Here is a 27,369-nt window from a genome sequence, read left to right on the forward strand (position 1 = left end):
ATAAACTCAGAGTCTGCTCCCCTCCACTTCAAGAAATAAGAATGAAAGGGGAATGTAGGAGATAGGAAAAAGGGAAAAAACCCTATGGGAAGTCTTCTGATGCATCAGATGTGAAAAAGAACAAACAGAACAAAATTGTGACATTAAAAATGGGTTGTGTTCAATATAAAGATGAATGAAATGTCCTTGCATTTAAAAGATAACAAAAGAAATTACAGTTGTCACCTCTGCGTGCTCAGTGCTGGCTCACAAACCCCTCAGCACCAGCAGCCAACCCTTCATTTCTGAGATTTGCTTAGGTGGAGGGTTAAGAGTGACCACATTCTGCTCCAGCAGTGAAGCCAGCTTGAACACGATCCTTCCCCAGGCAAACACAGGATCTACAAATGGATCTAGAGCTGGCCACAGTCTGCAAGGCCAAGGCTGAGCAGTGACACCAGCCATACCCACCAAGGTGCAGCATCAGCCACTCAAATGTCTGTCCCTGCACTGCTCATACGGCCAGCAGAGGAACACAGCTAACAATTATCTGAACTGTGGTTTTCAGCCAGGGAACATACATAGCACACAAAATTATACAGCCATTTTCTACTCTTCATATAGCATTTTCTTTTCTAAACCTGAGATCCCTTAGGCTATAGTGTCCTTGAGTCGTCGTACCAGATGTACACAAGCATCTAATTCAGGTACAGCCTGGACAGACTGAAGCAAAGGTGACTTATTTATTCTTATCTTGTAGTATCTAGCATGATAAGATCCCGACTCAGAAGTCAGGCTTTTAGACATTTGACCTACCAGAGAAATGCTCCTTCATGATAAGCAATGCCTTAAAAAAAAAAAAAAAAACAAAAAAAAAACAAACAAACAAACAAAAAAAACACACACACCTATTAACATTAAAAATTAACATTAAAAATTAACTAAAAATCAAACACTTTAAGATGAGTACATCAGACAGATTTTAGCTCAGGCACTATGAATGCTTGGTTTTTCTTGTCTACATACCCTCTTCTTTTATTTCTCTCATTTTTAGAAAAAAGGGCTAAAAGACATAATTAATAATTTCCACTGCAGTTTCAGGGGCACAGATACAGTCATACCATGACCCCAGAGGCAGCAGCCAAAACTGCATTGGCTGTGATAAGCCCTATCTCTAGTAGGAACCCTGGCTGAATCAAAATTTGTTAAAAGACCTCACTTACACTGCCTGAAGGAGTTATTGCTATATCTGTAGAGGCATTTTTCCAAATAATACAGCCAAAACATAAATAATTAAGAGACAGAACTGCTTGGGTGTTGTTTTTATTTATGCATGGTATAATTGGGAGATATAGGTCCAGCTACAAAAGATAAAGAGTTCTATATATGACAGCCAAAACACAGATGGGCTGTTTGCCACCAAAAAACAGAACTACAGTTGTAAGCCATGTAACATTTGGACATTTTCACTTCAAAGCTTCTTGCTACTGTACACAAGAATTCACTAATTGCTTTTCTTTCTGGTAACTTTAAATACAGTGATATTCTGAAGAGGCATCTCTACCTGGAAGGCAGTCTCTGCAGAAACATGACCTATAGATAATGTTATCTGCAGACATACACACACGCAATTCACCTTTAAGAGCTGTGAAAAATATTTCTTGTGAGAAGCTGTCACTGCCACAAAAAAAGCTCTGCTCACATACATTAGTAAAACTCAGATTAAAGCAATGTAGATTTTAACAATTAAGTGTTGTATCTTCCTTGAAGTGCATGTGTTTTTCCTCATGCCTGGTGATTTTCCTGTTTTAATTCAGACAGCAACAATATCCTAGTGAACACAAATGAGGGAAAGTATGTGGAAGGGGTGATGGCCTATATAAGCCTCTCTTCACAGCCACTGTCCAACAACCAGCTATAAACAGTGAACAATATCTAATGAAAGTCACAGACATCTGAGTAATTCTAGTGGCATTTAGAGCTCTTCTCTCTTATTTATGTGACTCAGAGTCAGACACTCTGCATATTTCCAGTAGGGAATAAACAAACTCAAAGTCCTCTCTGCAGTACAATCCAAAATGTCCTAGAAGACCATAATTTTCCATCCTTATTGCAAGCTAAAGGCAGCCAAAAACCATCAGGCTCTCTTTTATGTGGAACAGAAAAGATTTCTCCGAAGTAGCAGAACCCTATCCACCAAAGGTGGAGATAAAACCTGAACTATCCCAGCAATTGCCTAAGGATAAAGACCTTGAAAAAGCTGAAGAAGTCACTCAATCCCCACTTCTTGGAAATACTCACTGCAGAGCGTTTAAATGCCAAAAGGCAATTCAATTGTGTCTGCTATATTGGTAAACATTGTGTCACCATTGAGGGCAATTAGCAGAACAATCTCACTGTTTAATTTGGTGGAGACAAAACACAGAAGTCAGTAATTACTTCGACAGGTTTCCTTGTAGTGGCCTTTGAAGTGTCTGTCAATTGAAACTTGAAAAGAAAGAAGAGGAAAAAATCCCAAAATAACATACAAGCAAAAAAATTAGAAGACCCAAAAAAAAAAAAAAAAAGAGATATTGAGAAGGTTTTCCATGGTGGCAAGCAGTTATATGAAAAACTGAAACTGGGCTGTTAAAAAGCAAGCAAAATGAACAAACAAATATAAAACTAAACAAAACAGCCCAGGAAAAAAATAACAAAACAAAACCAGCACTATCTTATGAGCAACTGTTCTTGCTGTCTTGTTAAATTTAGTCTTCCCAAATGCTTAACCAAGTGCCTAAGTTTCCTTTATTTCTTGGGTGTGGGTATGAATTACAGCAAGAGAAAACTTAGTTCATGTCTCAGTCATATTAGCAAACCCTAAAGAACTGTAAAATGCAAAACAGAACCAAGACATGCCTCCACTTCAGAGCAAGCCAAACTAAACTGATAACAAGGTGAGCAAGAGGCATCTCTATCTATGCAGTTAAGCTTAGGTCTTTTAAGCTCAGAATCCACCAAGATTAAGGAATTTGCATGCAGACTTGAGCAGGTTTTAAACAGTGTCCTTGTGCCATTGCTTAGAAATTGTATCTCTGCAGTACTACATGCGCACTCTTCCAAATAATCTTTATTTTGTAATTTGAGCAATTTTACCAGTAATGCTAGGAATGAATGTCCTACTTGGTCCCATTCACATGAGCATGTCCCATATATTTATACTAGACATTCCATTTTTATTACAGCTCTAGCCTTTTCATTACTCTGTGCTGAAATCATTGCATCACTTGATGAATCACCTATTGCCACACTATATGGGGACAAAAAAAAGTAAGCCAACAGAATTTACAGAACTGTGTAAGGACAAGATAGCAGGCAGGAGTGAGGCAGGAGTGAGTAGCAAATATTACACAGTCACTGAAACTTACTTTTACCTGCTCAGCCAAAAACGAAAGTGACATGCACTGAAGGTCTCCTCACACTTCAAAGAGCCCTTCATGTTTTAAATATTTCAATTTCCTGTACACCACTTGTTAGCAGAATACTAAACACACAAGAATACCAAAGTTGAAGGGCTCAGTGATCAAGTCTCAAACTCAACTGACACGAAGAATTTTTGTACATTTGGACTTTTATTTGTTTTTCCTAACAGAAGAAATCAGTTAAAAAGTCATAAAATTAGGTCTCCCAGTACCTACCCTCTCAGTGGCATTGCATTATGGAAAGTATATTTTCATATATTTTAATTTAAAATAAATGACTGTGGCAAATATTTTTTATAGGCTTTGCAAGAATTGCATTGAACAATTTACCCACCTTCTCGGTGATGTAGAAATTAGAACTATCAGCATGCTGCAGTGCAAATTGGTCATGATTTGCAAGAGACCACCTTAGAAATATGAAAATAAATTAATCACAAAATGAAACCTTAATAATTCAAAAAGAACCCTTTACATAATTTTAGCATGACCGAACAAGCCTCTGTCATTCCCATGTATTTCTCATACTTCTCATAGTTTTCCATAGCTTTTAATGATGAGTTCCAAAGTTTAGGCTAAAAGCATGCTTACAAAGGAAAAAACTTAGTACAAATACATCCTAGTGATCTTTTTTTGCAGTAAGCAAGACCACTAAGTCACTAAAATTGACACCAAAAATACCCCAAAAACTACAGTACCAGAAGTTTATGCTAGTTTATACAACACACAATGGATATAGTATTAAGTTGATATATTACATTAGGCATAAAATATCACCTTAGCTCAGCAGCAATTTGATGAATATAGCTAGTTTCTCCTGTGTGGTAGCACTTGCTTGAAACAGTTTTTTTTTATTAATCCGCTAAACTTAAATCAAGGTATTTGTCTTAGCCAAATATTAGTCTAAAATACAGAATTTTCAATTAACATTTCAGTTTCATATAAACAGTCACATCAACCGGACCAGCTTACAGCCCCCACTGGACTCAGTGCTCAAAATTCAGATCCAGAGGCAGTGCTTAGTCCCTTAACCGATGAACAGCAGGGACCACAAGACAAACTGAGTTGGCAAAATGCATCTCTGTGTACAATGGAAGGAAGCAGTCAAAATGAGAGTGGCTCCCCTGATGGAGCTGCTTTGTTAGGAACCTCATCTTGCAAGCAATTGATCCAAAATGCACTGCAAATTCAAAATTTGAAACTAAAACAAAAATATTTAAGAAATTAATGACTAGTCATGCAAGATATCTAGATTTTCTTTGGAAAAAAATATCTCCTATTTGGTTTAATAACTCAAAAAGCACTGTATCTAGTAGGTACTATATAGTAGAACTTACCCATCACAGACTTCTTTTATTATTGAGGACAATGGCTTTTTCTGGTAAATGAAAAAAGAAAGAAAGAGCAAAAATCACAGAATTAGAATAAATCTGAGTTCTTAGAATATGATTCCAAAGCTGGTAAATGCAAAGAACAAAACTAGTAGCATTTCATTATTTTTTTAACATCAAGTGTGAAAGGATCCCAAAATTTTCTGCTATTTTGGTCTCATAAAGGTGCAAAGATAGCAATTCTACACGTATGCATTATGACATTATCCATTATTTTTGCCAACCTTAGCCCATATAACATAAACTCAGTTTTGCAACTGCAAAATCAAAAGGGTCTTTTGTGCACACTGTATCTCATTACCCAACAGGAACAAGATTTAGATATCAACACCAGCATTTTCCAGGAATGACATCTGAAACCAGAAGTCATTCAATAATTTTAAACCTTCTTTTGTTCCTTTCAGAGATGGTCATATGATGACAGTAATCCTCTCTCTTAAGTGCACACATGCAGGTTCCTCTCTGATAAAACACCACCTGGAAGGTGTTAAAATCCCAGATGTCTCAGTTCTGCTTTATTCTCTACATCTGTGAGCACAGGAGCATTTGGACTGACTCAAAACAGCTCTCCTGCTTTGCGTCCCAAAAATAGAAAAGAAGAAAACAGTCTAGCCTGTTGATGTTGCAATGCTTTGAACATTGTTATAAACACAGGGTGCACACACAAGTGTTTTTAGAAGGCTTCTGGCTAAGAGCAAATGCCCTTTTATGTCCCAAACCATAGATGAAATTGCATGGCAGAAAGAAACATGTCAAATTTCACCAGCTGAATGACTACTGAGCCTTTTTCCCCTGCGTGACCACACAATATCACCTATATCTGTTGCTTCAAAACTTCCCAAATCACCTAAACATCATAGGATCCCCTTTCTAGTTACTTCCATTAATGACAGTGCACTGACTTACTAAAAAGGAAACAAACAAATACAGAAAACTCACCATAAGCCAAATGAATTAATTCAACACTATTGTCAAAATAAGCTTTTTACCTTTAATTTTTGTAGAAAATGATTAGTGGAAAAATTAACTCAGTGTCAGGGCATGTTATGTGAAGGAAAAAATATTTTTCCCTTGAATTTGTTTTCTGTGCTTCACCCCTGCATAGACAGAGAGCCAGTGACAGGACTCCTTGGCCAGGTCAGGATCAGAGAAGGATTTATTATTTCAACAGTCCAGTCAACTTAGCCAGTTAATAAACAGGCAGAAACATTACACAAGACCATTTTAATCAGACAGGAATGAAAGCACCTGCTGAAAGGATTCTGTTCCTGCTTACAATATTGTCTCAGTCCTTCGTTTCCTTCCTCTTCTTTCACTGCCATTTCTGTTTTCACATGACCACCCAAGATGATCCACACCAGGGAAGTTAATCAAACTAGAGGCTGGCCCAGGAGAAGGGGGGGAAGGGGGTGGAAATAGTTTTCCCCAGGACCGATTTCCTCATCTGCCTGGCTATGTACCTAAATGAGTAGCAAACACCAGCACTTGGGAGAAAGGGCAGAAGAGGGAAACTGCTCCATTCCGCAGCAGGAACAGGTTCCTTCTCTCCAGCAGCTTCTTTGTTGCACTGGCTCCGTTTTTTGCATAGCTGCAGCCAGGCTGTGAAGCAGAACAGGCAGATCACACCAGACAGAAAAAGTGGGTTTTTCTCCCAGTTTTTTTGGACTAATCAGTTCCTCAGTCTGGATTACTGTGTCACTTGTGTACAGTTACTTTGACCTGCTGTCCTCCTCTCTGAGGGCTTTTTCAGTTTCTGCAATCCTGTAAGACCAATCCTGGCTTCCAACTGCTTTCTTTCCTCTACCTTTTAAGAAACAGCAACAACCACCAAACAGAAAATAAAAAAAAAAAAAAAAAACCCAACACTTTTTTGTGGAGGGACAGAGAGAGGAGCACAACTTTGTCTGGAGCTAGATAACTTCAGTTTACCTTTCAGCACACATGTGCCAGCCTGTAGGCAAACTGCTGCCAAGCAGAGTGCACAGTTCTGCATGCTGTATCCCCTTCACCCCTCAGGATGCTGCTGTAGATCCTGTTCTGATATTTCCATATTTTGACAAAATTTTATCTGGGTTATTAATTCCTTTTACAAAGTAAACAGAAACCAGCTAGCAGATTCAATATCATGGAGGACAAAAAGAGTAACTGCTTTTTCTTCTAATTATTTCCCATAGGATCTATAGTTTCCCATTAGAAACTACGAAAAAAAACCAATTTTAACGACCTAAAATAGGAATAATATAAATACTCAGAAGGCTGGATTAAATTACTTTTTAAATCACTATTTTGGTACTTCTAAGTTCTCTGCACCATTAACTTTTACGTCCTTTGTCCCCCCCTTTGCCTATTCTACACCACCTTTCCATTATTATATGACAAAATCTGACACTAAAAACTTGGACCAAAAAACCCAAAAAAAACCCTGCAACAAATCAATCAGAACCTGTAAAATACAGCTAAAAGAAAAAGCAAATGGATCCTCAATAATAAAAACTATTTATACAGCCAGCCTCTCGTGGTACAGCTTGGTCCTCCTGCGGCACTACTGCTACAGCACTGATGTGAGTAAGCACAACCCCTGAAGAAAGAAACAACAAGAGGAAAAAAAAGTGGAACTCTTCTGGGACACAGAGTTTGCAATTAGCAATTTGATAACACTTTACAAATTGATAAATGTTAAATAAATACCACCACAGCAATAAGTAATAATAAGTACTAGCAATAAGCTGCCGCTCCTAATAATCCCTTGGGCTGCACTCCCCCTACATGTAAGCCTCCAGAAAAAATTCTTTCCCCTTCCCCAGCTGGGAGATAAATTGCCACCAGCACATTATTCAGCAGAGGGGTATCCCTGCAAGCAGGCAGGGCTACCATGACTCCCTCTGTGCACTCTCCAGGTGGAGGCTGGTTGGCAGGAGGCTGCTGCAGGTACACTCTGGCACGCAGCACACAAGAGCTGGCAGCAGCAGCAGCCCTGCCACCCCGCCTGCGCTGCCAGGCCCCCTTGCCAGCAGAACCCTACCTTGCTCTGGGAGTGACAGGCAGGTGGGTGAGTGCCCAGTTCCTGCTGCACTTCCCAGCTGGCTTACAGCCACCCCCAGAATCCTGCTGCAGTCTGCGAGACACAAAAATATGTTTGGGTACCAGTGTCAGGACATGACTGTCTACTGCATGTATAGGACCACAGCACTACTAGGAAACAAAGGAAAGGGAGCTATTTTTTTTTTCATTTTTTAACCATGGAAAATGAGACAAAAGTCTATTTCCATTCTCTGCAGAGTAATTCTTCTTGGCAGGCCATTCAAAGTCTCTTTTTTTTGCCCCTGGCTCTAAATATCTGCCAAATGTCAAAGAGCATAGATTTGAAGTTTTTGTTACCTTAATCTTAATAAAATTCTGTTTATGGAAATTTACTTAACTTTGCTGCTTTTACAGTTCCAAAAAGTCAAATTTACCTTATTAGTCAATGTATTTCAAAGAATTTCTTCCAATCAGTCCGAAAATATTTTGAAGTTTTTCCTTCATAGAAATGAGTATTTTGTGCTAGTGGGGGTTTTTTTTGGTGGTTTTTTTTTTTTTTTTTTTTTTGTGTCTCTATGTCTCCTCTTAGACTTGTAAAAATGAAGTGAGCTTTTACACATGCTGAGATGCTCATTTAAAGCTCTAAGAAGATCAGGCTGTTGCTTTAATGTACAAAATAACAGAGATCAAAGTAAACTTTGTGCTCCCTACAGGAGATAACACCTTCAGCAAACTTATCACAGTATCTGCACTGAACACATTTGTTAGAATAAAAGTATTTTCCCAGGGTAGGTATTAAAATGACAGCTGAAGTTAAGTGACAGTGGGGTTGAAGTTAAGTGACACTGGGGCATTATGGCCTCATGACTTACTGATCTGCACACAAGGGGAGAATCCTGACAACTGCACAGAGCACAAGCAGCACTACAGCCAATGTGAATTTACACACTTGGTAAAGCTCTGTCTGCACTGACTGGTTAGCACAGATGTCCAAGATTCAGGCATGGCCCTAATGACATTCACCATAGAGGTCACCAGTTCTGAGGTCACCTGCACATATCTCAGCTGTGTCTCCAGGTTTTGTGTGCTGGGATGCACACAGATCCCAAACTCGGTCTCCTTGAGTACCTGCCCTTGCTACTTGTGCAGTACTTGGTAGCACTTCCAAAGTAACTTGCAGAGCACAGACAGACTTCCCACTCCAATTTCTGCACCAGTTTCGTCCTTTCATGCCTACCCCTATGGAGAACTTGCAGGGAGCCAGTCACCAGGAAGAACAGGTGTGCAAGACTGTGAGCCGGGTTAGTCCAGACCACTGTTTAGCTCCTGAGAAATCATGGCATGAGCAAAAGCAAGCAAAGAATGTCCAATATATCAATGCTGACCAAGCTCCAGGTCATGTTCAAACCACCAGTAGTACTTCAATTTGGGTTTAAAGCACTTCCAAATCAAACAGACAGTGTATGTGTGTGTGTGTGCATGTGTGAGCTGTAAAGAGGACAGAAGCCTAAATCCAGGTAGAAACCTGTGTTACATGTGCAATTCTGACATACTTTGTGCAATACCAGGAAATTGTAGACAGGTTTCTTTTAGGCCAAGTCTGAGTATCTTTCCTTTCCACATGACTGACAGACACTCATTGCTTTTTCTTTTTGCTGAGGTCAGTTTGTTAGGTTCTGTTTGTTGAGGTTTTTTCTGGGACAATGATTGGGATATCCCTCTCCCTGTCTGACACCTTTTAACTGTGGAAGTAACAAGAAAACCCTTAACTCTGCGGTCTTTAAGCCTATCACAGAATAAAATAGCAGATGCAGCACATCTGTTAGTGCGAAACAGCATTAAGGAAAAAAATTCAGTTGCTGACCTGTGCATCTGTCAAAAAAGAGAACTTCTAGTCAGTAAATACAACATTCTGTCTTATAATTAATGCTATCATGACACTAATAAATCTTTTAGAGCTCAAGTCAGTTTTATGGCTATTTAAAAGCAGAAAAACACTTCTTTTCACAATCAGTGGAGGCTTTACCTGTTACTGTCATACACCAGGGTCCACAGCGGAATGGTGGCAAGCACCAGATGCAAGGACTCCTGGATCCATGACTCACTAATTCAGCACTGGTTTCCTGTGATGTAAGAGACAAGGTCTTTTGAAAGGGGGAGATGCTGGAGTGCTTTGGACTTCAGCTTTCCCAACCCGCTCTGAACCACTCTGGGAATCAACACCATTGACTACAATGGAATACTGGTGAGACCAGATTTGTTAACTTATTATCGGGCATCTGTAAAAGATAAAAGGGAGGATTTCTCTAACCCAGGGGAGCATCCCAGAGAGTGAATGCCTGAAGAACAGGGACTCCACACTGCTACAGTAAAGGAGATCATAAAACCCAGCCAAGGCCAGGCCAAGACCACACAGCTGTGCCAGTGCAGCAACACAGCCCAGGGCTGGAAACATTCGCACCTCAGAGCCGACAGGCAAAACCCTCAGCAAGTGCAGCTGCTGCTGATGGGAGAGAGCTGTTACCAGCTCAGTTCACAGCTCTTAAGGTGGCAGTTTTAACATGTCAGTGACAACACCTTGGTATAAATTTAGCACTAGGAGTTCCACAGAGCGCACAAGACTTAGGGAAACCCAGGTATTCTTGTCCTCTGTCCCTTCACTTTCAGCTGCATCTTCCTCAGTTGTTCCCTTCCCACTCCCAAAGAGATCCTCACTCCTGAGTCTGCATTTCACCTGATTTAAGCATTGACCCACAGATCATGTGTTTAGGATGTTACAGTGACTGTACAACAAGGGAAGCAGCAAAATATAATGTTATTAACAAAAAAACCTCAATTAAAAAAAAGAAAACTATAAACAGAATTTTGCAGATACTTCTTACTCCATACATACTGTCCTAATAAGCCATAACACTCCTTCTTATCTCAAGTGTAAGTAGGAACACTAAAAACTCCCAATCAAGTGTACTGAAAAGTTAAAAAACACCTAGGGGCCCATAGTTGTGGACTTCACCATGTTTGCATGCAGCACTCTTGCCACATATATTTAAAATACAGCCAAAACACACTTTTAAATACAAAGCAGGTCTTTAAGATGTGGCTCTTCACGCAACCTATTAGAGAGCATGCCTTTGAAGACTGAGTGAAGAAAACCCAAACCCCCAGCTCATGACTGACACATTTCTGGCATACAAGGGCAGAAATTTCTCCGTGAAAGCAAAAAAATGTATACTGTGGGATTTTTGGTATTACTCTCTTTTGTATTACAATCTGTATGTCTATAACTAGAATATAATTGAGTCATAGAGTGTGCCTGGATACTCCAGCTGGCCAGAATGTGAATTAATTCATCAGTCCATAACTTCAGAAATCTCATTGTTACACATTTCCCTTTAATAAGAGCAGAATTAACTTAAGAGATGGGACTCCTGTTGATAGTTTAAAAAACTTTTATGGATGCAACAACCTTAAAGTCATGTTTAGCCTTCATCTTGAAAATGCCATCAGCTGCAGGCACCAAAATTCAGGCTCCAAAAGGGAGGTTCTGGCAAGAACTATGGAGCTAGTAAAATCAGACATGAAAAAAGTCAAACCAAACCCACCAAAGAAAAAAACCCCACAAACCCACAAAAATCAAGGGGAGAATAAAAAAAAAAAAGTGCTTTATCTCTTTCTTAAAATATTATTCTCTGAACATCCTTTCTGCTGGAGATCAGGAACACTAGGATATTAGTCCTGTAGAGACCTCAAGTGTGTCCCAGCTCTACTTGCACTTCTATTTAACAAAAAAAAAAACAGCCAGCCAAACAACCAGCAGAGCCCTGTCTACTCACTGAACTTGTGGTTCTTAACCTAGAAGATAGTACCAAGCAGAAAGCATAAATAGCATCCATTAGACTTCAATTCACAAAACATTTCTATTTATTCTCCCCCACCCTTTCTTTTACAATATCTAAACCTTCTGCACAGCTATTATCTCTTCCATCTACTTGGTCTTGCTGCTGCTTCTGTATTAAACAGCAGTAGTAAGACAGAGTTTTCATGTATTTTTCAGTGATGAGGTCCCAGCCACACACACCACAGGACAGAAGTTTGCAGCTTTGAAAGAATCCAGCCAACCAGTGGGAATGTGGCTTTGGACAAGCCAGACTAATAAAATGTAACATGTGACAATAACATTGCCTGCTTTATCCTTGCTGGCTGGCTGCCACTACATCAAAGAACTGAGGCTCTAATGATGAGTATTCCAATGCTGCAGTTCTGTAAGAAAAGGAATCATATTTTTCAAACTCCATTGTATATAACAATTGGTTCATTATGTTAACGAAGCATTGTCTATGTACACAAGTGTGTCAGTGCACTGAATTATATCCAGTGCACTAAAAATTTTGTATTATTGTTTCCAAGGTTATTCTTGCTGCTGAACAGCTTTTACAAAATAAATAAAAGTAAAAAATTGAGACCTTTCATTAGTCCAACAAAGGAAATGGAAAAACAAATCACATAAAAATAACAGATAGCATTTCTTTACCAGCTCTATTATTAATATTTTCACTATGTTTATATGCCAGTCAGCAATTGCTTTATGAACAGCTTCATATTCAATTTTGTGAAGCTGAAATATGACAGGTACAACAAGGAGCAATAAAACTCCAAAAGCATTTGTTTGGCACCTAAACACTGTTTTTAAGCAAGCCCTACCTTTAACAAACTGGCTTAAGACAACAAAGTGTTTTTCCATTCTTTTTGAAAAGGTAGCCACCTTTTGATTCATCCATCTTTGGGCAAGTCTTCCATCAGCAGCAACTGACATCCTCCTTCAGAATGGGTGAGATAGAGCTGCAGTGGCCGGCCCTGAGCACTAGCTCCTTCTTCTGTCTAACAGAAAGGAGCTGCTGCTCCTTTCCTGCTGCAAATCCGGGCAGGAAACATTTTTATAAGTGGGTTTTTTTTTTTGTTTTTTTCCCTCTCCCCATGAGCTGCTTCATAGCACTCTATCTTCAAGAAACTGCAATCTTGTCAGCTGTTAAAGGCACTGACATTTCCCTTTACTATAAACTCAGGATGTGCAATAACATTGGAAATCTTAGCAATATTCATACCAAAAATCTTCACTAGTTCCAGCTACTGCAGTACCATTATATTTTCTGGGTAAGAGTTCATATAAATTTGCAGGTTTGTGGGAAGGAGGCAAGAGCCTCTCTTTTCCTTCATTCCCTTAGGAACTAAATGCCTCAACTCAGAGTCTGGAGCCAGAATGAAGCACAGAGAGTGACACTTCACAGTACAGTGAGACATCAATATCCCTTTCTTGATCACTGCTTGAACAATGCTGGTGCTCACTAATATTGCATACATTTAGACTCGTGATGCCAGGATTGTCTTGGTATACTGCTATTACTAGTGACAGTACTTGCAGAAACTCTATCTATTCTTAGTCTACACACACAGCAGAAGCGATGTGAAACTTTCTTTTCTCTAATTAAGCGTTTCACAATTCCTTTTGAACTTCATTTTTCCCCACAGTTTGAGAAACACAGCACTGAATCAATTAACAATCCCCAAGGGTCCATATTTAGGTCTGAAACCAGATTTAGGTTTGAAAGCTCCTTTTAAAAAAACCAAAACCTTACTGGTGACCTTTTAATATGCAGTGAAGTACAATGACTTCTATGAAGAAGTAAAAAAATAATCACAATTAAAATGACACTGGCAGAAGAGACAACTTGAAAGAGACTCTAAAAAGATAAACTTGCTGAGTAAATCTAAACTTTAGAGAGAACATAAATGTAAAGCAGCCCATGGCTCATCCATGGCTGCATTTCTATTAACATGAAATTGTCATATGAAAATGCTCCTGTAAATTTTGTTCACCATATGAGATTTGTGCTTTGAAAAGAAAGCACGGCTCTCCTCCTCCCTCCCCGCCACCCTCAATTTCTTTTTGCTAATGTAAAGATTCACATCTGTTAATTTAATCCATGTTTAATGATCTCATAGGTAAAAGCAAGCCTGGAGGAAAAGACTGTATGGCCAAATTTAATTATAAACTGTTCCTTTCTATAGGAAAGCATTGTTTACCTCCAAGGTTGAAGAAGTTCATTGCCAAGCTTAGAGAAATCTGGTTTTAGTACAACTTGTGTTAAGACACACAAGTGGATTTGAATGGGATAAGCCAAAATAGATGTTGTCCCCAAATCTCCATCTTGTGCCTCTCATGGAAGCTGCTTCTCCTGCAGCAGGAACTGTGTAATTGTAAATCCACAAAGTATCCAGGTAACCTAAAATGAGCATTGGCTTACCTAAAATAATTTGTGCTGTAAAAAAACCCCAACAGCTACGAATTATACATAATGGGCACAAATTAAAGCATGCAGGCTTTCACTGAACACAAGAAATAACACCCTCTTATGAAATAGCTATTTCTGGGACTATCAAAGAGAAGACAGGATAGACTAGCCAGCATCCTGGTTCACCTGTACAGATCCTGTGCAGTCCTATTATTAACATCTTCTAGAATAATCAGCCAGAAGACCGAAGAAAAAGATAACAGACAGTCAGCATCTACCATTCATTTCTTCCCCAGACTGCATTGCTAAAAAGCCCACAAAAAGATCCCAATGCAAATTCAGACACGGAGTCATTTCCATTTCTTCCCTTACATGACAGAAAGACTAAAGCATGAAAGATCAACGCTATACACAGTTCTGAAGCCACAATCAAACCTTCATATTAAAAATAATTTTGGGCAGAGTTTTAATGTTGCTAGTACAGATTTATGGGGGAGGAAGAGTCTGGATGCTATTTTTTCTAATTTATAATTGAGGAAAATTATGGAACTGAGGGGGAAACCCAAATAAACCCCAAGTATTCTGGAAGAGAGTAACCGAATTCAGTCAAGTCCATCTCTCAAGAACATGATTTAAAATCATTTCTAATCCATACAGGCATCAGCCACCTGCGATGTTTACTGCAACTTAATTAGTTCCCACCTGGTAAGAAATAGGGAGGGCAGTTAATAAGAGACAGTTTTGCCCTCCTTATTTAAAGCAACTTTCCAAGAAAAAAGCACTTGCAAAACCCTGACATCAAATAGTACAGGTCAATGAATGAGCAGAAAATTTTCTTTACATTCATTGGAAGCAGGCACAGAGGCTAATTCCAAACGACACTTAATTATATATCAATTTTTCTGGCACAGAATCTCTCTGAGTGAGACAAATTTTGTACGATTAAATTTAAAACCACCATTGGTGAACCCAGCTTAACAAACCTATAGAAATGCTGTGGGAAACCTCAACTTGAAAAGGCTCTGTGCCTCCTGAAGTCCAAGTTGTCAGAAGTCATGCAGGGAAGAGTAAAGTTTAATAACGTTTGGTCAAAAAAATACTCATGAGCTCTTTTAAGGCCAACACCTGCCAGTACACCACCATCAATGATTCTGGTTTCACAGTGACATTTCTTCACTTTGAAAATGTTTTACTCTCTCCATTGCTAAGCAAAACATGCATACATGCAGCAAGTAAATTAGGATAATGTGCAACTGAATATAAATAAGTGCTTCCAAGTATATGCAATAAGCAACCTTAAAAAACCTCCCAGATTTTCCTTTGATTTCTTGTATGGTATTTGTACTTCAGTTTTTGGAACAGCCTCAGTACCCTGAAAGATAAAACACTTGTGTGTCACGCTACAGTGATGGGGTTGTGTTCTGGTTTTCTTTTTAAGTAATATTACAGTGCTGTTCATTGAAATACTGTTTTTCTTGATGGTGAGAAAGACAGAGAAGAAAATAATATGGAAAAGTTTTTAAGATTTTCTGAATATATGTCAAATGGTGACTGAACGAGCAGATGCCACCTGGGACACAGGCACTGGCTGCAGTGTCTGGTCAGTGGGTAAGTCGTTTCTCTTTTCTGTCTTCCTCCCCTTTATCATCTCCGACAGCTAGCCATCTGAGGGATGAATCATCTCCTCCACTACAGCTCTTCTACTGAATAGCTGCTTTAAAGGAAACAGATTGAGGAAAAGTTAGCACTAAGTGAATCAAAGGCAGAGCTGTGTGTTCTGAAGTATGTATCACCCTATATCTTTTCAAGGTTCATTCCCACATTGCTCCCAACCTTGAAAAAGGTAAATATGCCTGTTTGTGTATGCGGGTAGAAGGAAGGGATGTTTCTTTCCCATCTTTCCATGTCAGAAAGGGGAGGGATGAGACTCTCAAACTTCATTCTCTCATTTGCATTTCTCTCTGCATCAGGAGCAGGCTGCTGTTAAAGTCTTCTCCATTTTGGCCTTACTTTCCCTCTCCTTCCTCCTCCTACCCATAAAGTGGCTTGAGGAAGCTTGCAGATAACTTGGCAGGCTGTGTTTGAGGAGTTTTACCCAATATAATTCAGCATTGATCTTTCTTGTCTCTTTCAAATCTTTCATCATGAAATTAAAAACAAGGTAGTAGGAAAGTAAGCTAATATTACAGATAAGGTATGAGCATTTTTTGACAGTTACTTTAAGCTTTTTGTAAATAAAACCAAATAATTTTCATATTATTTTGCTGCTATTTGAAAAGAGACTTCATAATATTTTTTCAGTTTTGTCCCCACTGTACTTGGTTCATCATGACTAACATGCATCTTTCCCTGAACACAGTGTGCAGTGTCTACCATTTGTTATATAAGAAGAAAAAAGCAAAACATTCTTCACTCCAGAAGGCAAAAGATTTCTATGCTTACTGAAAATTTTCAGTAAATGATAATGGAAAAGTGTGGTAGGTCAAAAAAATCAACCTACAAACTTTTGTTTCACTTGGGAACTCCCTTTTCCTCTAAGGGGGCTTTCAGAATGCTTAAAAATCATATTGCTGTGATTCCAGCCACCCTCTGGTACACGTTTCTTCAAATTTCACACAGGAATTTCCCAAGCATATGCCACAATAGGGTTAACTACAAGTGAAACTCATTGCACTGCATGAAGAAATTACTAACCCATTTCAGTAATACATTTTCAGTGTGAATTCAAATGCTCTCCTCTCCAATAGACCTTTATAATGTACTGAGTCCCCAGACACATCAGGGTCTAAAGCACATTATAAAATGCTTTTCTTCACTCTGAATACTATTTACAGAAATAATAATAATTCTAACCAGGTAACATGCTGCAGGATTTCAAAATGTTAAGGGTAAGCTGTTAAATATTAAAGAGGTTGCTTTTAATATTAATACATGGGCCTCAAAAACAATCTCAGAGAAGTCCAGAATATAAAACACGGCCCTTGTATAACTTGTCTTTGTTTGTTTCCCCCCACCACAATTCCCTAAAAAGAGTTTTTAATTCATAATTTTGAATTTGTTAACTTCTGTACACTGCCTCCAATCTGTCCACGGGGCCATTGCTTTAGAACTAACCAGATAAACAGAACAACCCCCGAGATTCCTGAACAGAAAGGTCCTCCTGCTCAAAGTGCACCACTACTTAAGTTCCAAAATCTGCACTTGCTGCAGCCATTCAGTATGATTCTACTCCAAATGCAAAGCACTGACTAGAAATTTGAAGACTTTCCACCCAGAGGTAAAACACTACCACAATTTAACAGTTGAAGAAACTAAGGCACAAAATTGTCAAGTGGGTCCGCACAAGCAGTAAATGCCTTATTCAAGCAGCTGTTCACAAAGAAAAAGCAAATGAAGAAACCAGCTAAACACATCAAAAACCATAAGCAGCAAGAGAGGAAGAGGGTTACACCCCTTATAAAAAACACCATCTACCCCATATACATTCATAGAAAAATGCACATACACTGAAGTAAATATAAATGCAGAGGAAATCATGCAGAGAAGAACTTATTCATGAACAGGGCCAGCTGAGCACAGGCACTTACTTGATCTATTTCCATTAACTTGGGGAAGGCACCTGGCCATTCAATCGCCACCTTCACTATATCAGCAGGAGGGGGCATTGCGACGCTGCTGTTCTTCGGAGCCAGTACAACTGGACACTAAACACTGCAGAGAGCCTCTCTCATTCACACCTGCAGGGAGAGAAAAAAAAAGAAAGAAGAATATTACAGCAGTTCAGGCAGAACTCCAGCACTGCCGCTTTAGTCTCCTACATTTCCCCTGGCTGGGCAGGTGGATGGAAATGTACGTGTGTATGTATGTGCAGGAGCAGGAGAATGGCACATATTACAGGAGCAAGCACAGGACACAACGCCACGACACACTGCACAGCTCGACAGCCTGTTAGAAAGATGGCTGAAGCACTGAAATGTACGGTGAATAATAGGCATGCATTAGATTTAAATAGAAAAACTATTTTTAAATATTATTAAATATGCTGGTGGGGAAAAAGTGACAAACTAAAGAAAGCTTCTGTTACAGTGTCACTCCTGGAGTCCCAGGGAACGTGACCAATTCGGTTAATGCTGGCGCTTCAGGAGAAGAGATTGCCCAGGAAGTTATGGCCAGGAAACACGGTTTCTTTTAACTATAGCAATGATCTTCTGGGTGTTCACAAATAGATCACTGCACTATAGCAACCAGTATGTCAGGAAGAAGGCAGAACACACAGCAGTTTCCACATATACATACACACACGCACACACACATCCTCACCTCACGGATCCAGAGATACCCACATATAAATACTTCTTCATGTTACATCTCAGACACGTGAATACACAAGGATGTAGTATGCATTCACAGTGACATAACCAGCTACATAACACATCATAATTCTGCAAGAATATGAATATCAACAGGATCTCATGTCAAATAGTGCAAGCTGTGAATTTCAGGGAAAGAGGAAAGGAGAAGAACCAAATCCTCAGGTTTTGCAGAATTGAAGTTCTGTCTCTTCTGACTCATCAAACTTTATAACCTTCCAACAACAACAAATGTTTATCAAGAGCGTGTAGTATCTCTCCAGGCTTGCAAACAAAGCTTCAGTATGCCTCTCAGCTTGGTGGTGTCAGGACACCCTCTCTAGTAGCAAAGCTCTGCAGTTCTCAGACACAGCAGCCCATGCGCCCTTCTGCAGATGGGGAGGCTCCTGCTGGCTTTGCCAAGCCCTTCACAACAAGCATGGTGTTTTCTGCATGGTCTGCTGAGACCCAGCAAAGCGCCATCACATACCACAGAACAAGAGAAGTTGTAGAAATCCCCAGTGGTGCAGTCCCACTTCTTCTTACAGAAAAAGAGAAGGAAGTGGCAAAAACATGGAGACATGTTTGCACATATGTCTTTTCAAAGAGCTAAGGCAACACAGGAGCTGGCTGAGTATACCAGGCATCCAAAGACACAAACAGATACAGGTTAAAAAAGGCTTTGACCACCTTCAGTTGCTGCTTCAACTAACCTGGTCTAATGACCTTTCTTCAACTGCAGCAGAAGCTGGAGCTTAGATCAGTCTGAACAAAATTGTGAAATCATCCCTTTATTGGGATGATTGTGCCTTTGTCTCAGACTACTTTTATAAGTAGGAGCTCATCCAGCCTTGTGGATGTCTCCGTTTTTCCTTCTTTCTGGTGTGCCTCCGTTCTGCTCTGAAAAGGCTCAGTCCTCTGACTCTGCAAGCCCTGCTACATTCTACATAAGGCTCTCAACACATAATATAAAAGCAATTTATGAACTTTAACACTCCAGCAATTTATTTCCAACAATGGCAGTTCTGACGCCGACAGGATCGCACATCACCACAAAGCAAAGCACAAGGCAGTAAATGAGACAATGGACGGTCTATAAATAAAACTGGATTGCAGGAAGTGCCTTGAAAGACTAAACAATGTGATTAAGAAACACTGTGATATTGTCTACATTTGGTAGATGTTACAGGAACGGGGAATAAACACAATTAAAGCATGCAGCTGGCTTGCTGGTCATTGAGAAAATCAGACATTTACTTTTGGCTGTCTTCTACCCTGTAGAGCCTTAGCAGATGCAAAGTTCTCACAATTTCTCCCCGAATATCAATTGCCCACCATTTGCATCTCCAACCAGCAGTCCCCTTGCTGTGCAGTGCACTGGCTCAATCAACCAGCAAAAAAAAAAAAAAAAAAAAAAAAAAAAAAAAAAAAAAAAAAAAAAAGTATTTTTGGTCATCTGTTTTTTACCATATTTGAGTCAAACAGCTACTCAGAGGTGATACAACATGGGAGAGGGGAGGAGAAGCGAGGTTTCTTGGCAGCAATGAGCTGTTAATCCACCTCGACAGTCAATTGAAACTGAGACCTTGGCACCTTCTGCTCCCACACTCACAGTGACGGTGTTTCCCACCTCCTCAGCAGCTCAGTCCTTGGTACTCTCAGCCTGCCTGCCGGTGTTTTGGTATTAAGCTGTCTGCAGTGCTTAAGCAGGGCTTACTCACCCAGTGCCTGACCAACAGGCTGCTCCCTGCATTCCCTGGCTTGGCACCTTATCCCCGGGGCAGGAGGAATGCTGGAAGCCTCAGCCAGAGCCTGAATTTGCTGGCCACAACACAAAAAGAGCATCAGCTCCTGCCAGACAAACTTGACTGAGGATACCTTCAGCTGAGTAAGCCTTTGTTGTCAACAGTTTTATTTTCCCCCATCACATTTCCCCTACACTTTTAATGAAAAAAATCATCTGTAGACCACATAAAGAGATAGAAGGGAGATCTATAAAAACCATAGAATCCACCTATTGCACGGGCAAACACATTTTCTTTTGACTGAGAAGAAGTAATAACTTGTGGCCCAATACATTCCCTCCAAAGCTCACAATAAATGCTGGAGAAAAAACACTGAATCATGAACACTGGCTGTAAGTACAAAAGTAAAACAACATTACAAAGCAATAAATTTGCAGAAAACTTCCATTTTCCCATGCATATGAGGGCATTAACCCCAATTTTGCTGTAGCAAGATGTGGGCTATCTTGACTCACACAGGAAGAAAGGTTTAAGAAAGCAGAGTCAAAGAAAGCTGGTGGTAAGTTAATCAAATTCAGCTATAGAAAATAAGCACTTACATTCCAAAGCAAGGTGCAAGAGAAGTCTGCCACAGCATTCAGCAGACAATTTCATTGTGACTAGTTTCAATGTAGGCTAGCACTGATCTCCTACAAAATTATAATTATTACTATAAGTATGCTTTTACAGTCACAAAACACAAAGCAAAGTGACAGATCTTTAACTAATACAAATGGATGTAGTTCCACTTCTCCCACCAGAAAACCAACTCAAAGATAACAATGTGGTCTGAATGCTGAAAAGCATATAAAATCATTACTTTGTTTCTGTTTCTCAGTGGCCATCCTAGTCAGATGTGCTGACTTCTTCTTTCCTAATTTATATTCTTATGAATTCAGTGCAAAATACAAAAGATAATTTAGCTTCATTCTACCTACGTAGCAATGTCAGAAACAAATATTCTTTTGGGGGTTTTTTAAAAGGCCAAAATTGATGATTAGTTGCCATCCCAAAAGTAGAATTGTAAAGAAAATTCTGCAACCTACATTGCTGACAGTTCAAAATTACCTACTATTTATTCCCATGGTACACAGTGTGTTAGACGCTGCCCAGCAAAATAAGGAAGGCACAAATCCTGGTTTGAAATGGTTCTAATTTAGTAAGCAATTTTCATTATATGCATGAAGAACTAGAACAGTTTTCAGCTGATTTTTGTTAAACCAGCAGCAGTCAAACAGTGAAAAGGATAGGGATGTCACTGAAGGGTCTAGTTATGGAGTTTTCTCAAGTACAATTCCTTTTTCTCTCCCAGTGGGATCTGAGAAGCACTGACATGTAAGAGCAACTTTCCAACTCATTTTTACAACCTTTATTTTCAAGGTAGAATCTGAAGGCAAGCAGGACGTATGTGCAGGCATGAGTGTATGAAGGGAAGGAGGGAGTCAGAGGAAAAGCAAGGCAAATTTCCATTGTTTTTCCTAATGCATACAAGGAGATATAATCTGGAGAATGTTTAAGCAACTTACATGCTCCGCAGCACACTATTTTATAATTTGAGGGGGGGAAAACCACAACCAAAGCATGTCTACCACTTGAACATACTTTCTTCCATCAACATGATTTTGCAGAACTATGACAGATTATCCCATTAAAGTGTCAATTTTTCAATTTATTGCTATTACCACATGCAGTGCATTTATGCATTTCAACCATCCGGTAAAGGAACTCCTGTGGTCTACTAAGTCAGAGTAATAAACATCCGAGTTGGAAATCAAAGTATGTTAAATTTAATGTAAAAATGCATCAGCACAGATATGGAAGCTCTCGATTTACCTGCCTGGCTCTGAAGGATGCATTCAGCCCAAATGTCAGTAAAATATTTTGAATTTTCCCCTTCTACCTATGCACTGCATGTGGAAAACAGGATTTTATTCATGTAAGAAATTAGTTCCCAGTGGAACTCTTTTTTTTCAAACTTGTTTTGCAATTTCATTGGCACTTTCCATACAAAGACCTCAAAGTACTTTAAGTTATTTAAAGTTATCAGAGCACATCTCTCAAGAAATAAATTCTATTCTTACTCCACAGACAGAAGAAAAGTGCAAGGCTAATAGGAGCTATATGACTTGCAGCTCTACTCGCAAATGTAAATAGCAGCCTAGAACAGCTTATTTCTTCTTTTACAGAAGAGAGGTAATACTCAAAGAGCAGGCCAGCTCATTTCACAAGCAGCTCGAGTAAGAAAATTAATGATTAGAAAATGACTGAAGGAATGTGCACTTGAGAATTTAATAAAACAAAGCACGTGTTTCTCCTGCGTGGACAAAAGGCAGCACGTACAGCACCTGGAGCTGGCACAGATCCTGCCACCCCCTGACGCAGGCAGGTTTTGCATGGCATTTCGCGAAGGGGATGGGAAAGCAGGGCAATGAGGGCAGAAGGGCCAAGCAGGATGTGGTGGGTGCTGGCAGGGAACTGAGCCCTGGCCGGGCCCACAGCAGGAGGAGAGGCACAGCTCCCTCTGCTCGGCACCTTATGTAAGGAACCACTTCTTGTCAAACCGCATCAGCTTCCTCTGCTTCGCTCCTGTCGCCCCAGCAAACAGAAACTAAGTGGCAAGTTCAGCTGGAAGGTCCCTCGGGGACCAAGTCTGATTAACGATTTTAGAAAGATAATCCAACGCTGGATTAATATCCCCCAAGAGAGTTATTTTTGGAGTTAAACTGCATGACTGAACAGCTGAGTCTAAGAAGCTGTAAACATGCTCTACCATCTCTACAAGAAATGAAAACAGGGCAGAGAAGCCAGGGGCTGGATGTACACTTTGTGTACATAAAAAGGCTTTCATGTTGCCTTTTTCCTTCTTAGGCATTCAGTGCTATTCACCCCTGAACCAGACAGGAGTCAAAGGCCCAGCAGACCCATGTCAATAAAATCTGCCAATGTTTTGACACAAATGGAAGATAAAGCTGTAAGAAGCTATGAGCTATACTCCAGTAAGGGATGGAAAAACAGCAGCGATCTCAAAAAGCAGGCAACCTGGGTGGGGGTGCTACCCTTCTGCAGCAGCCACCAACACTGCAGGAACATCTCAACTGACTTCCATGGTTCAGAGCAGTCCATCAGCTTCCAAACAGGAACATTTATTTGATGCTGAACCCTCAGTCTGCTAATTTGTAAAGCATCATTAGACCAGGAGTGAAATATTTAATATTATGTTAAAATCAGCTTTAGACCCTTCAGGTTTAAATATACCACCCTTCCTCTTCAAAATATGTGGAGACCTAGAATTTGAGGAGATTTTAGGATTATGGGCATCAAATGTACAGAAAGGGACAGTTCTTGCCACTGGTAAAGCGCTGCCCAGGAAACACAACTAATAGTAATGTGGTTGTCACTTATCTCAGTTCCAGCATACCCATAACCTTTCCTCACAATTTCATTCTCTATCCACAGTCATCTTGTTCCTCTTCCTGGGAAGCATTTTATACTGTTGAGGTTTCACTATGTGTACTCAGAATATAAGCAAGAAGGCTGTCTGGTCTTGCTTTTAAAGCACTTTGCTTCTAATACCAGAAGAATTTAGGTACTTCTTTAACATGAACTCTCCCACTTCTTGGAAGATCATTCTCCTTTTACTAAGGAACTCCTAGTTACATGTCTGTAATTCATAAGAGGACAAAACACTTAGTTTTGATTACTCAAGTTTTTATTTCAAACTTTGTGGCAATTTCATTACCTCACATATAACATTCAGTCAGATAAAGATGTTTGTTCACTAAAGACATTAATATCTGAGCTCTTCAAAATAGAGATCAGGAAAATTTCAAACTCAAGTACTCAAAAGACAATTCCAATAAATAAATTAATAAACTAATTTTTTAAAAAAATCATAAAAACTTAGACTAAACCAAAATGCACCACCACAAGCTCCCCACCAATAGCAATCCAGCAGTCAAAGATCTAAGGCTTCACAAAAAAAAAAAGCATGATTTTTCAATCATGCTGAGTACCTGCCTAACACATGAAATTTAAAGACCATGCAGGTATCTAGTAGAGAAAAAACCCAAAATGCTACTCTGAATACAAACTATAACTTAATCTACTTAAACTTTTCACAGTTTGTCAGATCTTGCCCACTTCATTTGGGGATGTTTCTCATCATTTGGCTTTACTCCAGATGTTTCTAAACTGAAACAAGTAGCAAAAAAATATCCCTTAAAATCCAGTTAAATATAGTTTTCTTTTCTCACCTTTCAGGGTAGTCTTATATAAATAACCTGCAAGGTAGAAAGGAAGTAATGGGGAAAACTTAAAACCTCAATTTCAGCCAGTGGTCCTACTGTTTTTAAAGAGCTAGAAGTTAAAAATTAAAGTTCTCAGCAAAAAAAATTTGGAGGGTATAAGAAAGGAAACAAGACATTGACACTGTGAAACAACAAAACAAAGCAATGCAAAACATTACAGCTCAAAAGGATGGAGGCTTTTTTTTTGTTGTTTGGGGGAGAGGGAGAAGGTAAAGGGGTGGTGCTTTTTAATGTTTAATCTAAGCACATTCCAAAGGAGTCCCATGAAACTGAGAACTGAATAACTTTATTACAGGCTGGTTGAAAACAAGCCGAAAAGAAACAGAGAAAGTTTATCAAAAGTGCTGTGAATGTTGAATAAAGCTCAGCTAAGGGTAAAAAATAAAAGATCACAGTCTTCTTTTCAACTACTAGCATGATCTGGCTGTGGTACCTCATACTTTCCTGGCATTTGGATAAATCAGGGGGCTAGAAAAGACACAAAAAAAGAGCACCTTGAGTCAAGATAATAATACAGCAGAAACTGAATCAAAACAAGGATGGCTGGCTATATCCCAGTCTTATAAAGGAGATAGCAGGTACAAGAAGATAAGCTCAAAGTTGGGGAAAACCCTAAACTTCCTGCTGGAAGGAAGATGAAGCAGGAGTGAAAAAAGAAAGAGAATTTGCTACCCTATCAATGTTTATTTTACATCCAGAGGAACAAATGGAACTGCTGGGAAGTTAGCATTCAAATGGAGGAAGAGAGGGCAACAGAGATGTGTGAATGTCAAAGGAAACAACCAAGTTAACTGACGGCACAGACAGGATGTTGAAGGTTGAAACAAACAGCATTATTTTCTAATGCAATCATTCTGCATAGAAAAATCCTATGGAAAAGAGTAATATTGATATTCCACAGTGAATAAGCATAATGCTCATCGTAAGTAAGAAAAACAGGAAAAGAAAGGGTGGATACCTCTTGTGAGTCTAGGGAGGGCACAAAAATTTTGAAGACACCAGTCTTTTGTCAGGCACTGACACTGCTCTTCAGAGATGCGCAATTTTGAATGCCACAATATAAGAATCATAAAGCTACTAGAAGCCATCCAAAGGAGGGCTGTGAAGAAGGTGAAGGATCTAGAGGGGAATACATATGAGGAGCAGCTGAGGTCACTTGGCTTGCTCAGCCTGGAGGAGACCTCACTGCAGTCAGCAGCTGCCTCATGAAGGAAAGTGGAAAGGCAGGCACTGATTTCTTCCCTCTGGAGACCAGTGAGAGGACCCAAAACAATGGCATGAAGCTGAGTTAGGGGTGGGTTAGGATGGATATTAGGAAAAGGTTTTTCACCCAGAGGGTGATTGGGCACTGGAACACACTCCGAAGGGAAATGGTCACAGCACAAAACTGTCTGAGTTCAAGAAGTGTTTGAGCAGTGCTCTTGGGCACATGGTGTGACTCTTGGGGTGTCCTGTGTGGGCCAGGAGTTGGACTCAGTGATCCCCATGGGTCCCTTCCAACTCAGAGCCTTCTATGATACAGTAAAAGATAATAAAAAACAAGAGAAGTAAAGAAACCACCTGTCAGTAATCTTGCAGCAATCATGCAATCCATGCATCAAAACATCTAAAATTCAAAATGCCCCATGTTTTTCTGACTTTCCAGCACTACACAGTCTCTGAATCCACCCCTGCAGGCTTCTAGCGCTTTGTCAGTTAATTCTTATAGTCACAAAAAATAATTTGTCCTTAACACTTGTGGACTTCCCAGTGCTGGCTCTCTGAAGGACATTGAGCAAAACTAGACAGCATATGGAAAAAACCAGTGACGGCCACTCAAGAAAAAGATGCATGGCACGGTTAATATTAGAGACTTTGCCTATAGCTAACATTTGTGGAATAACTTGAGCTATTCTGCATTAAATAGAATGTCAAGACTAAGTTGGAGTTTTAATGGGCATCATAAAACTCACTTCGGAAACAGAAATACTAAAGAACAAACACAGATACAGTCAGATCCCAAAACAACTACTGTGCATATGCCCATCCTGAACACTGGTGCCACCCTGCTTTGCTGAGTACTGCTCAGTTGGTTCACCTGCAGGCCTGGAATCTGTATTCTGGGGACATTCCAAGGAGATATCATCCTCCTTTTCAATATGGATACATACCTTGGGGCCATTGTTTATAATTCTAGATTAAGAGGAGTTTGCATACCTGAACAATCATTTCAGTTATACAGTCAGGTTAACCATGAGATCACTGTAAGGTGATTTTATACAAGCAAAAAGATAGCAAAGAACACAAGAACAGGGCAAACTCCAGGTTCACGCAGCCAGAACACAGACTGTGTTTTGGAGGGGTCCAAGAAACCTTTTGGAGCAAATCTGACTGCAAGATATTAACAGTGCCAACACTGTTCACCCAGCCCATTTCCAGGGGAGATTTGTCCTGCATAAAGCTTGGTAAACTGCATTAAATGTGACACTTACTAACAAGAGATCCAGGTATTTTAGCATGAGACTATCCCTTACTCATCTCTCTACTGCAAAGCTGTGAGCAGCAGATGACCCTGTTGGAGCAGGGCAGTTGGCCAGATGACTTCCAGGAGTCCCTTCCAGCCTCAACGATTCTGTGATTCTCTAAGTACACTGATGTGTTGTCTCTAAGCACTCTTGAAGTCATAGCCTGCTCGTCTGTGTTCCAATACTGTGCCTTTTCTGTACTTAAATGTGCACACCATGAGCAAAAAGACCTGCTTTTGTAGCAAGTTGCCTTCTATGCCAAAATAAGATTCCTGCAAGACACTAA

General features: G+C 39.7%; 1 protein-coding gene across 6 annotated transcripts in view; it reads right to left on the reverse strand.

The window, feature by feature from the left end:
* Positions 1–27,369, reverse strand: part of ELMO1 (engulfment and cell motility 1) — a 304,241-nt gene that overhangs the window by 236,726 nt on the left and 40,146 nt on the right. For 5 of the 6 annotated variants that reach the window (XM_038126698.1, XM_038126700.1, XM_038126695.1 and 2 more), the window contains 3 exons: positions 17,727–17,876; positions 4,775–4,815; positions 3,775–3,847 (listed from right to left, as the gene is read on the reverse strand). In XM_038126698.1, coding sequence (XP_037982626.1) covers positions 3,775–3,847; positions 4,775–4,815; positions 17,727–17,804 — 192 coding nt within the window. In that variant the 5' untranslated portion in view covers positions 17,805–17,876. Of the gene's footprint in view, positions 1–3,774; positions 3,848–4,774; positions 4,816–17,726; positions 17,877–27,369 lie in introns of those variants that run through there. The other variant, XM_038126701.1, reaches the window with a different exon arrangement.

This window comes from Motacilla alba, chromosome 2 (assembly GCF_015832195.1).
Source record: "Motacilla alba alba isolate MOTALB_02 chromosome 2, Motacilla_alba_V1.0_pri, whole genome shotgun sequence".
Taxonomy (NCBI): Eukaryota; Metazoa; Chordata; class Aves; order Passeriformes; family Motacillidae; genus Motacilla; species Motacilla alba.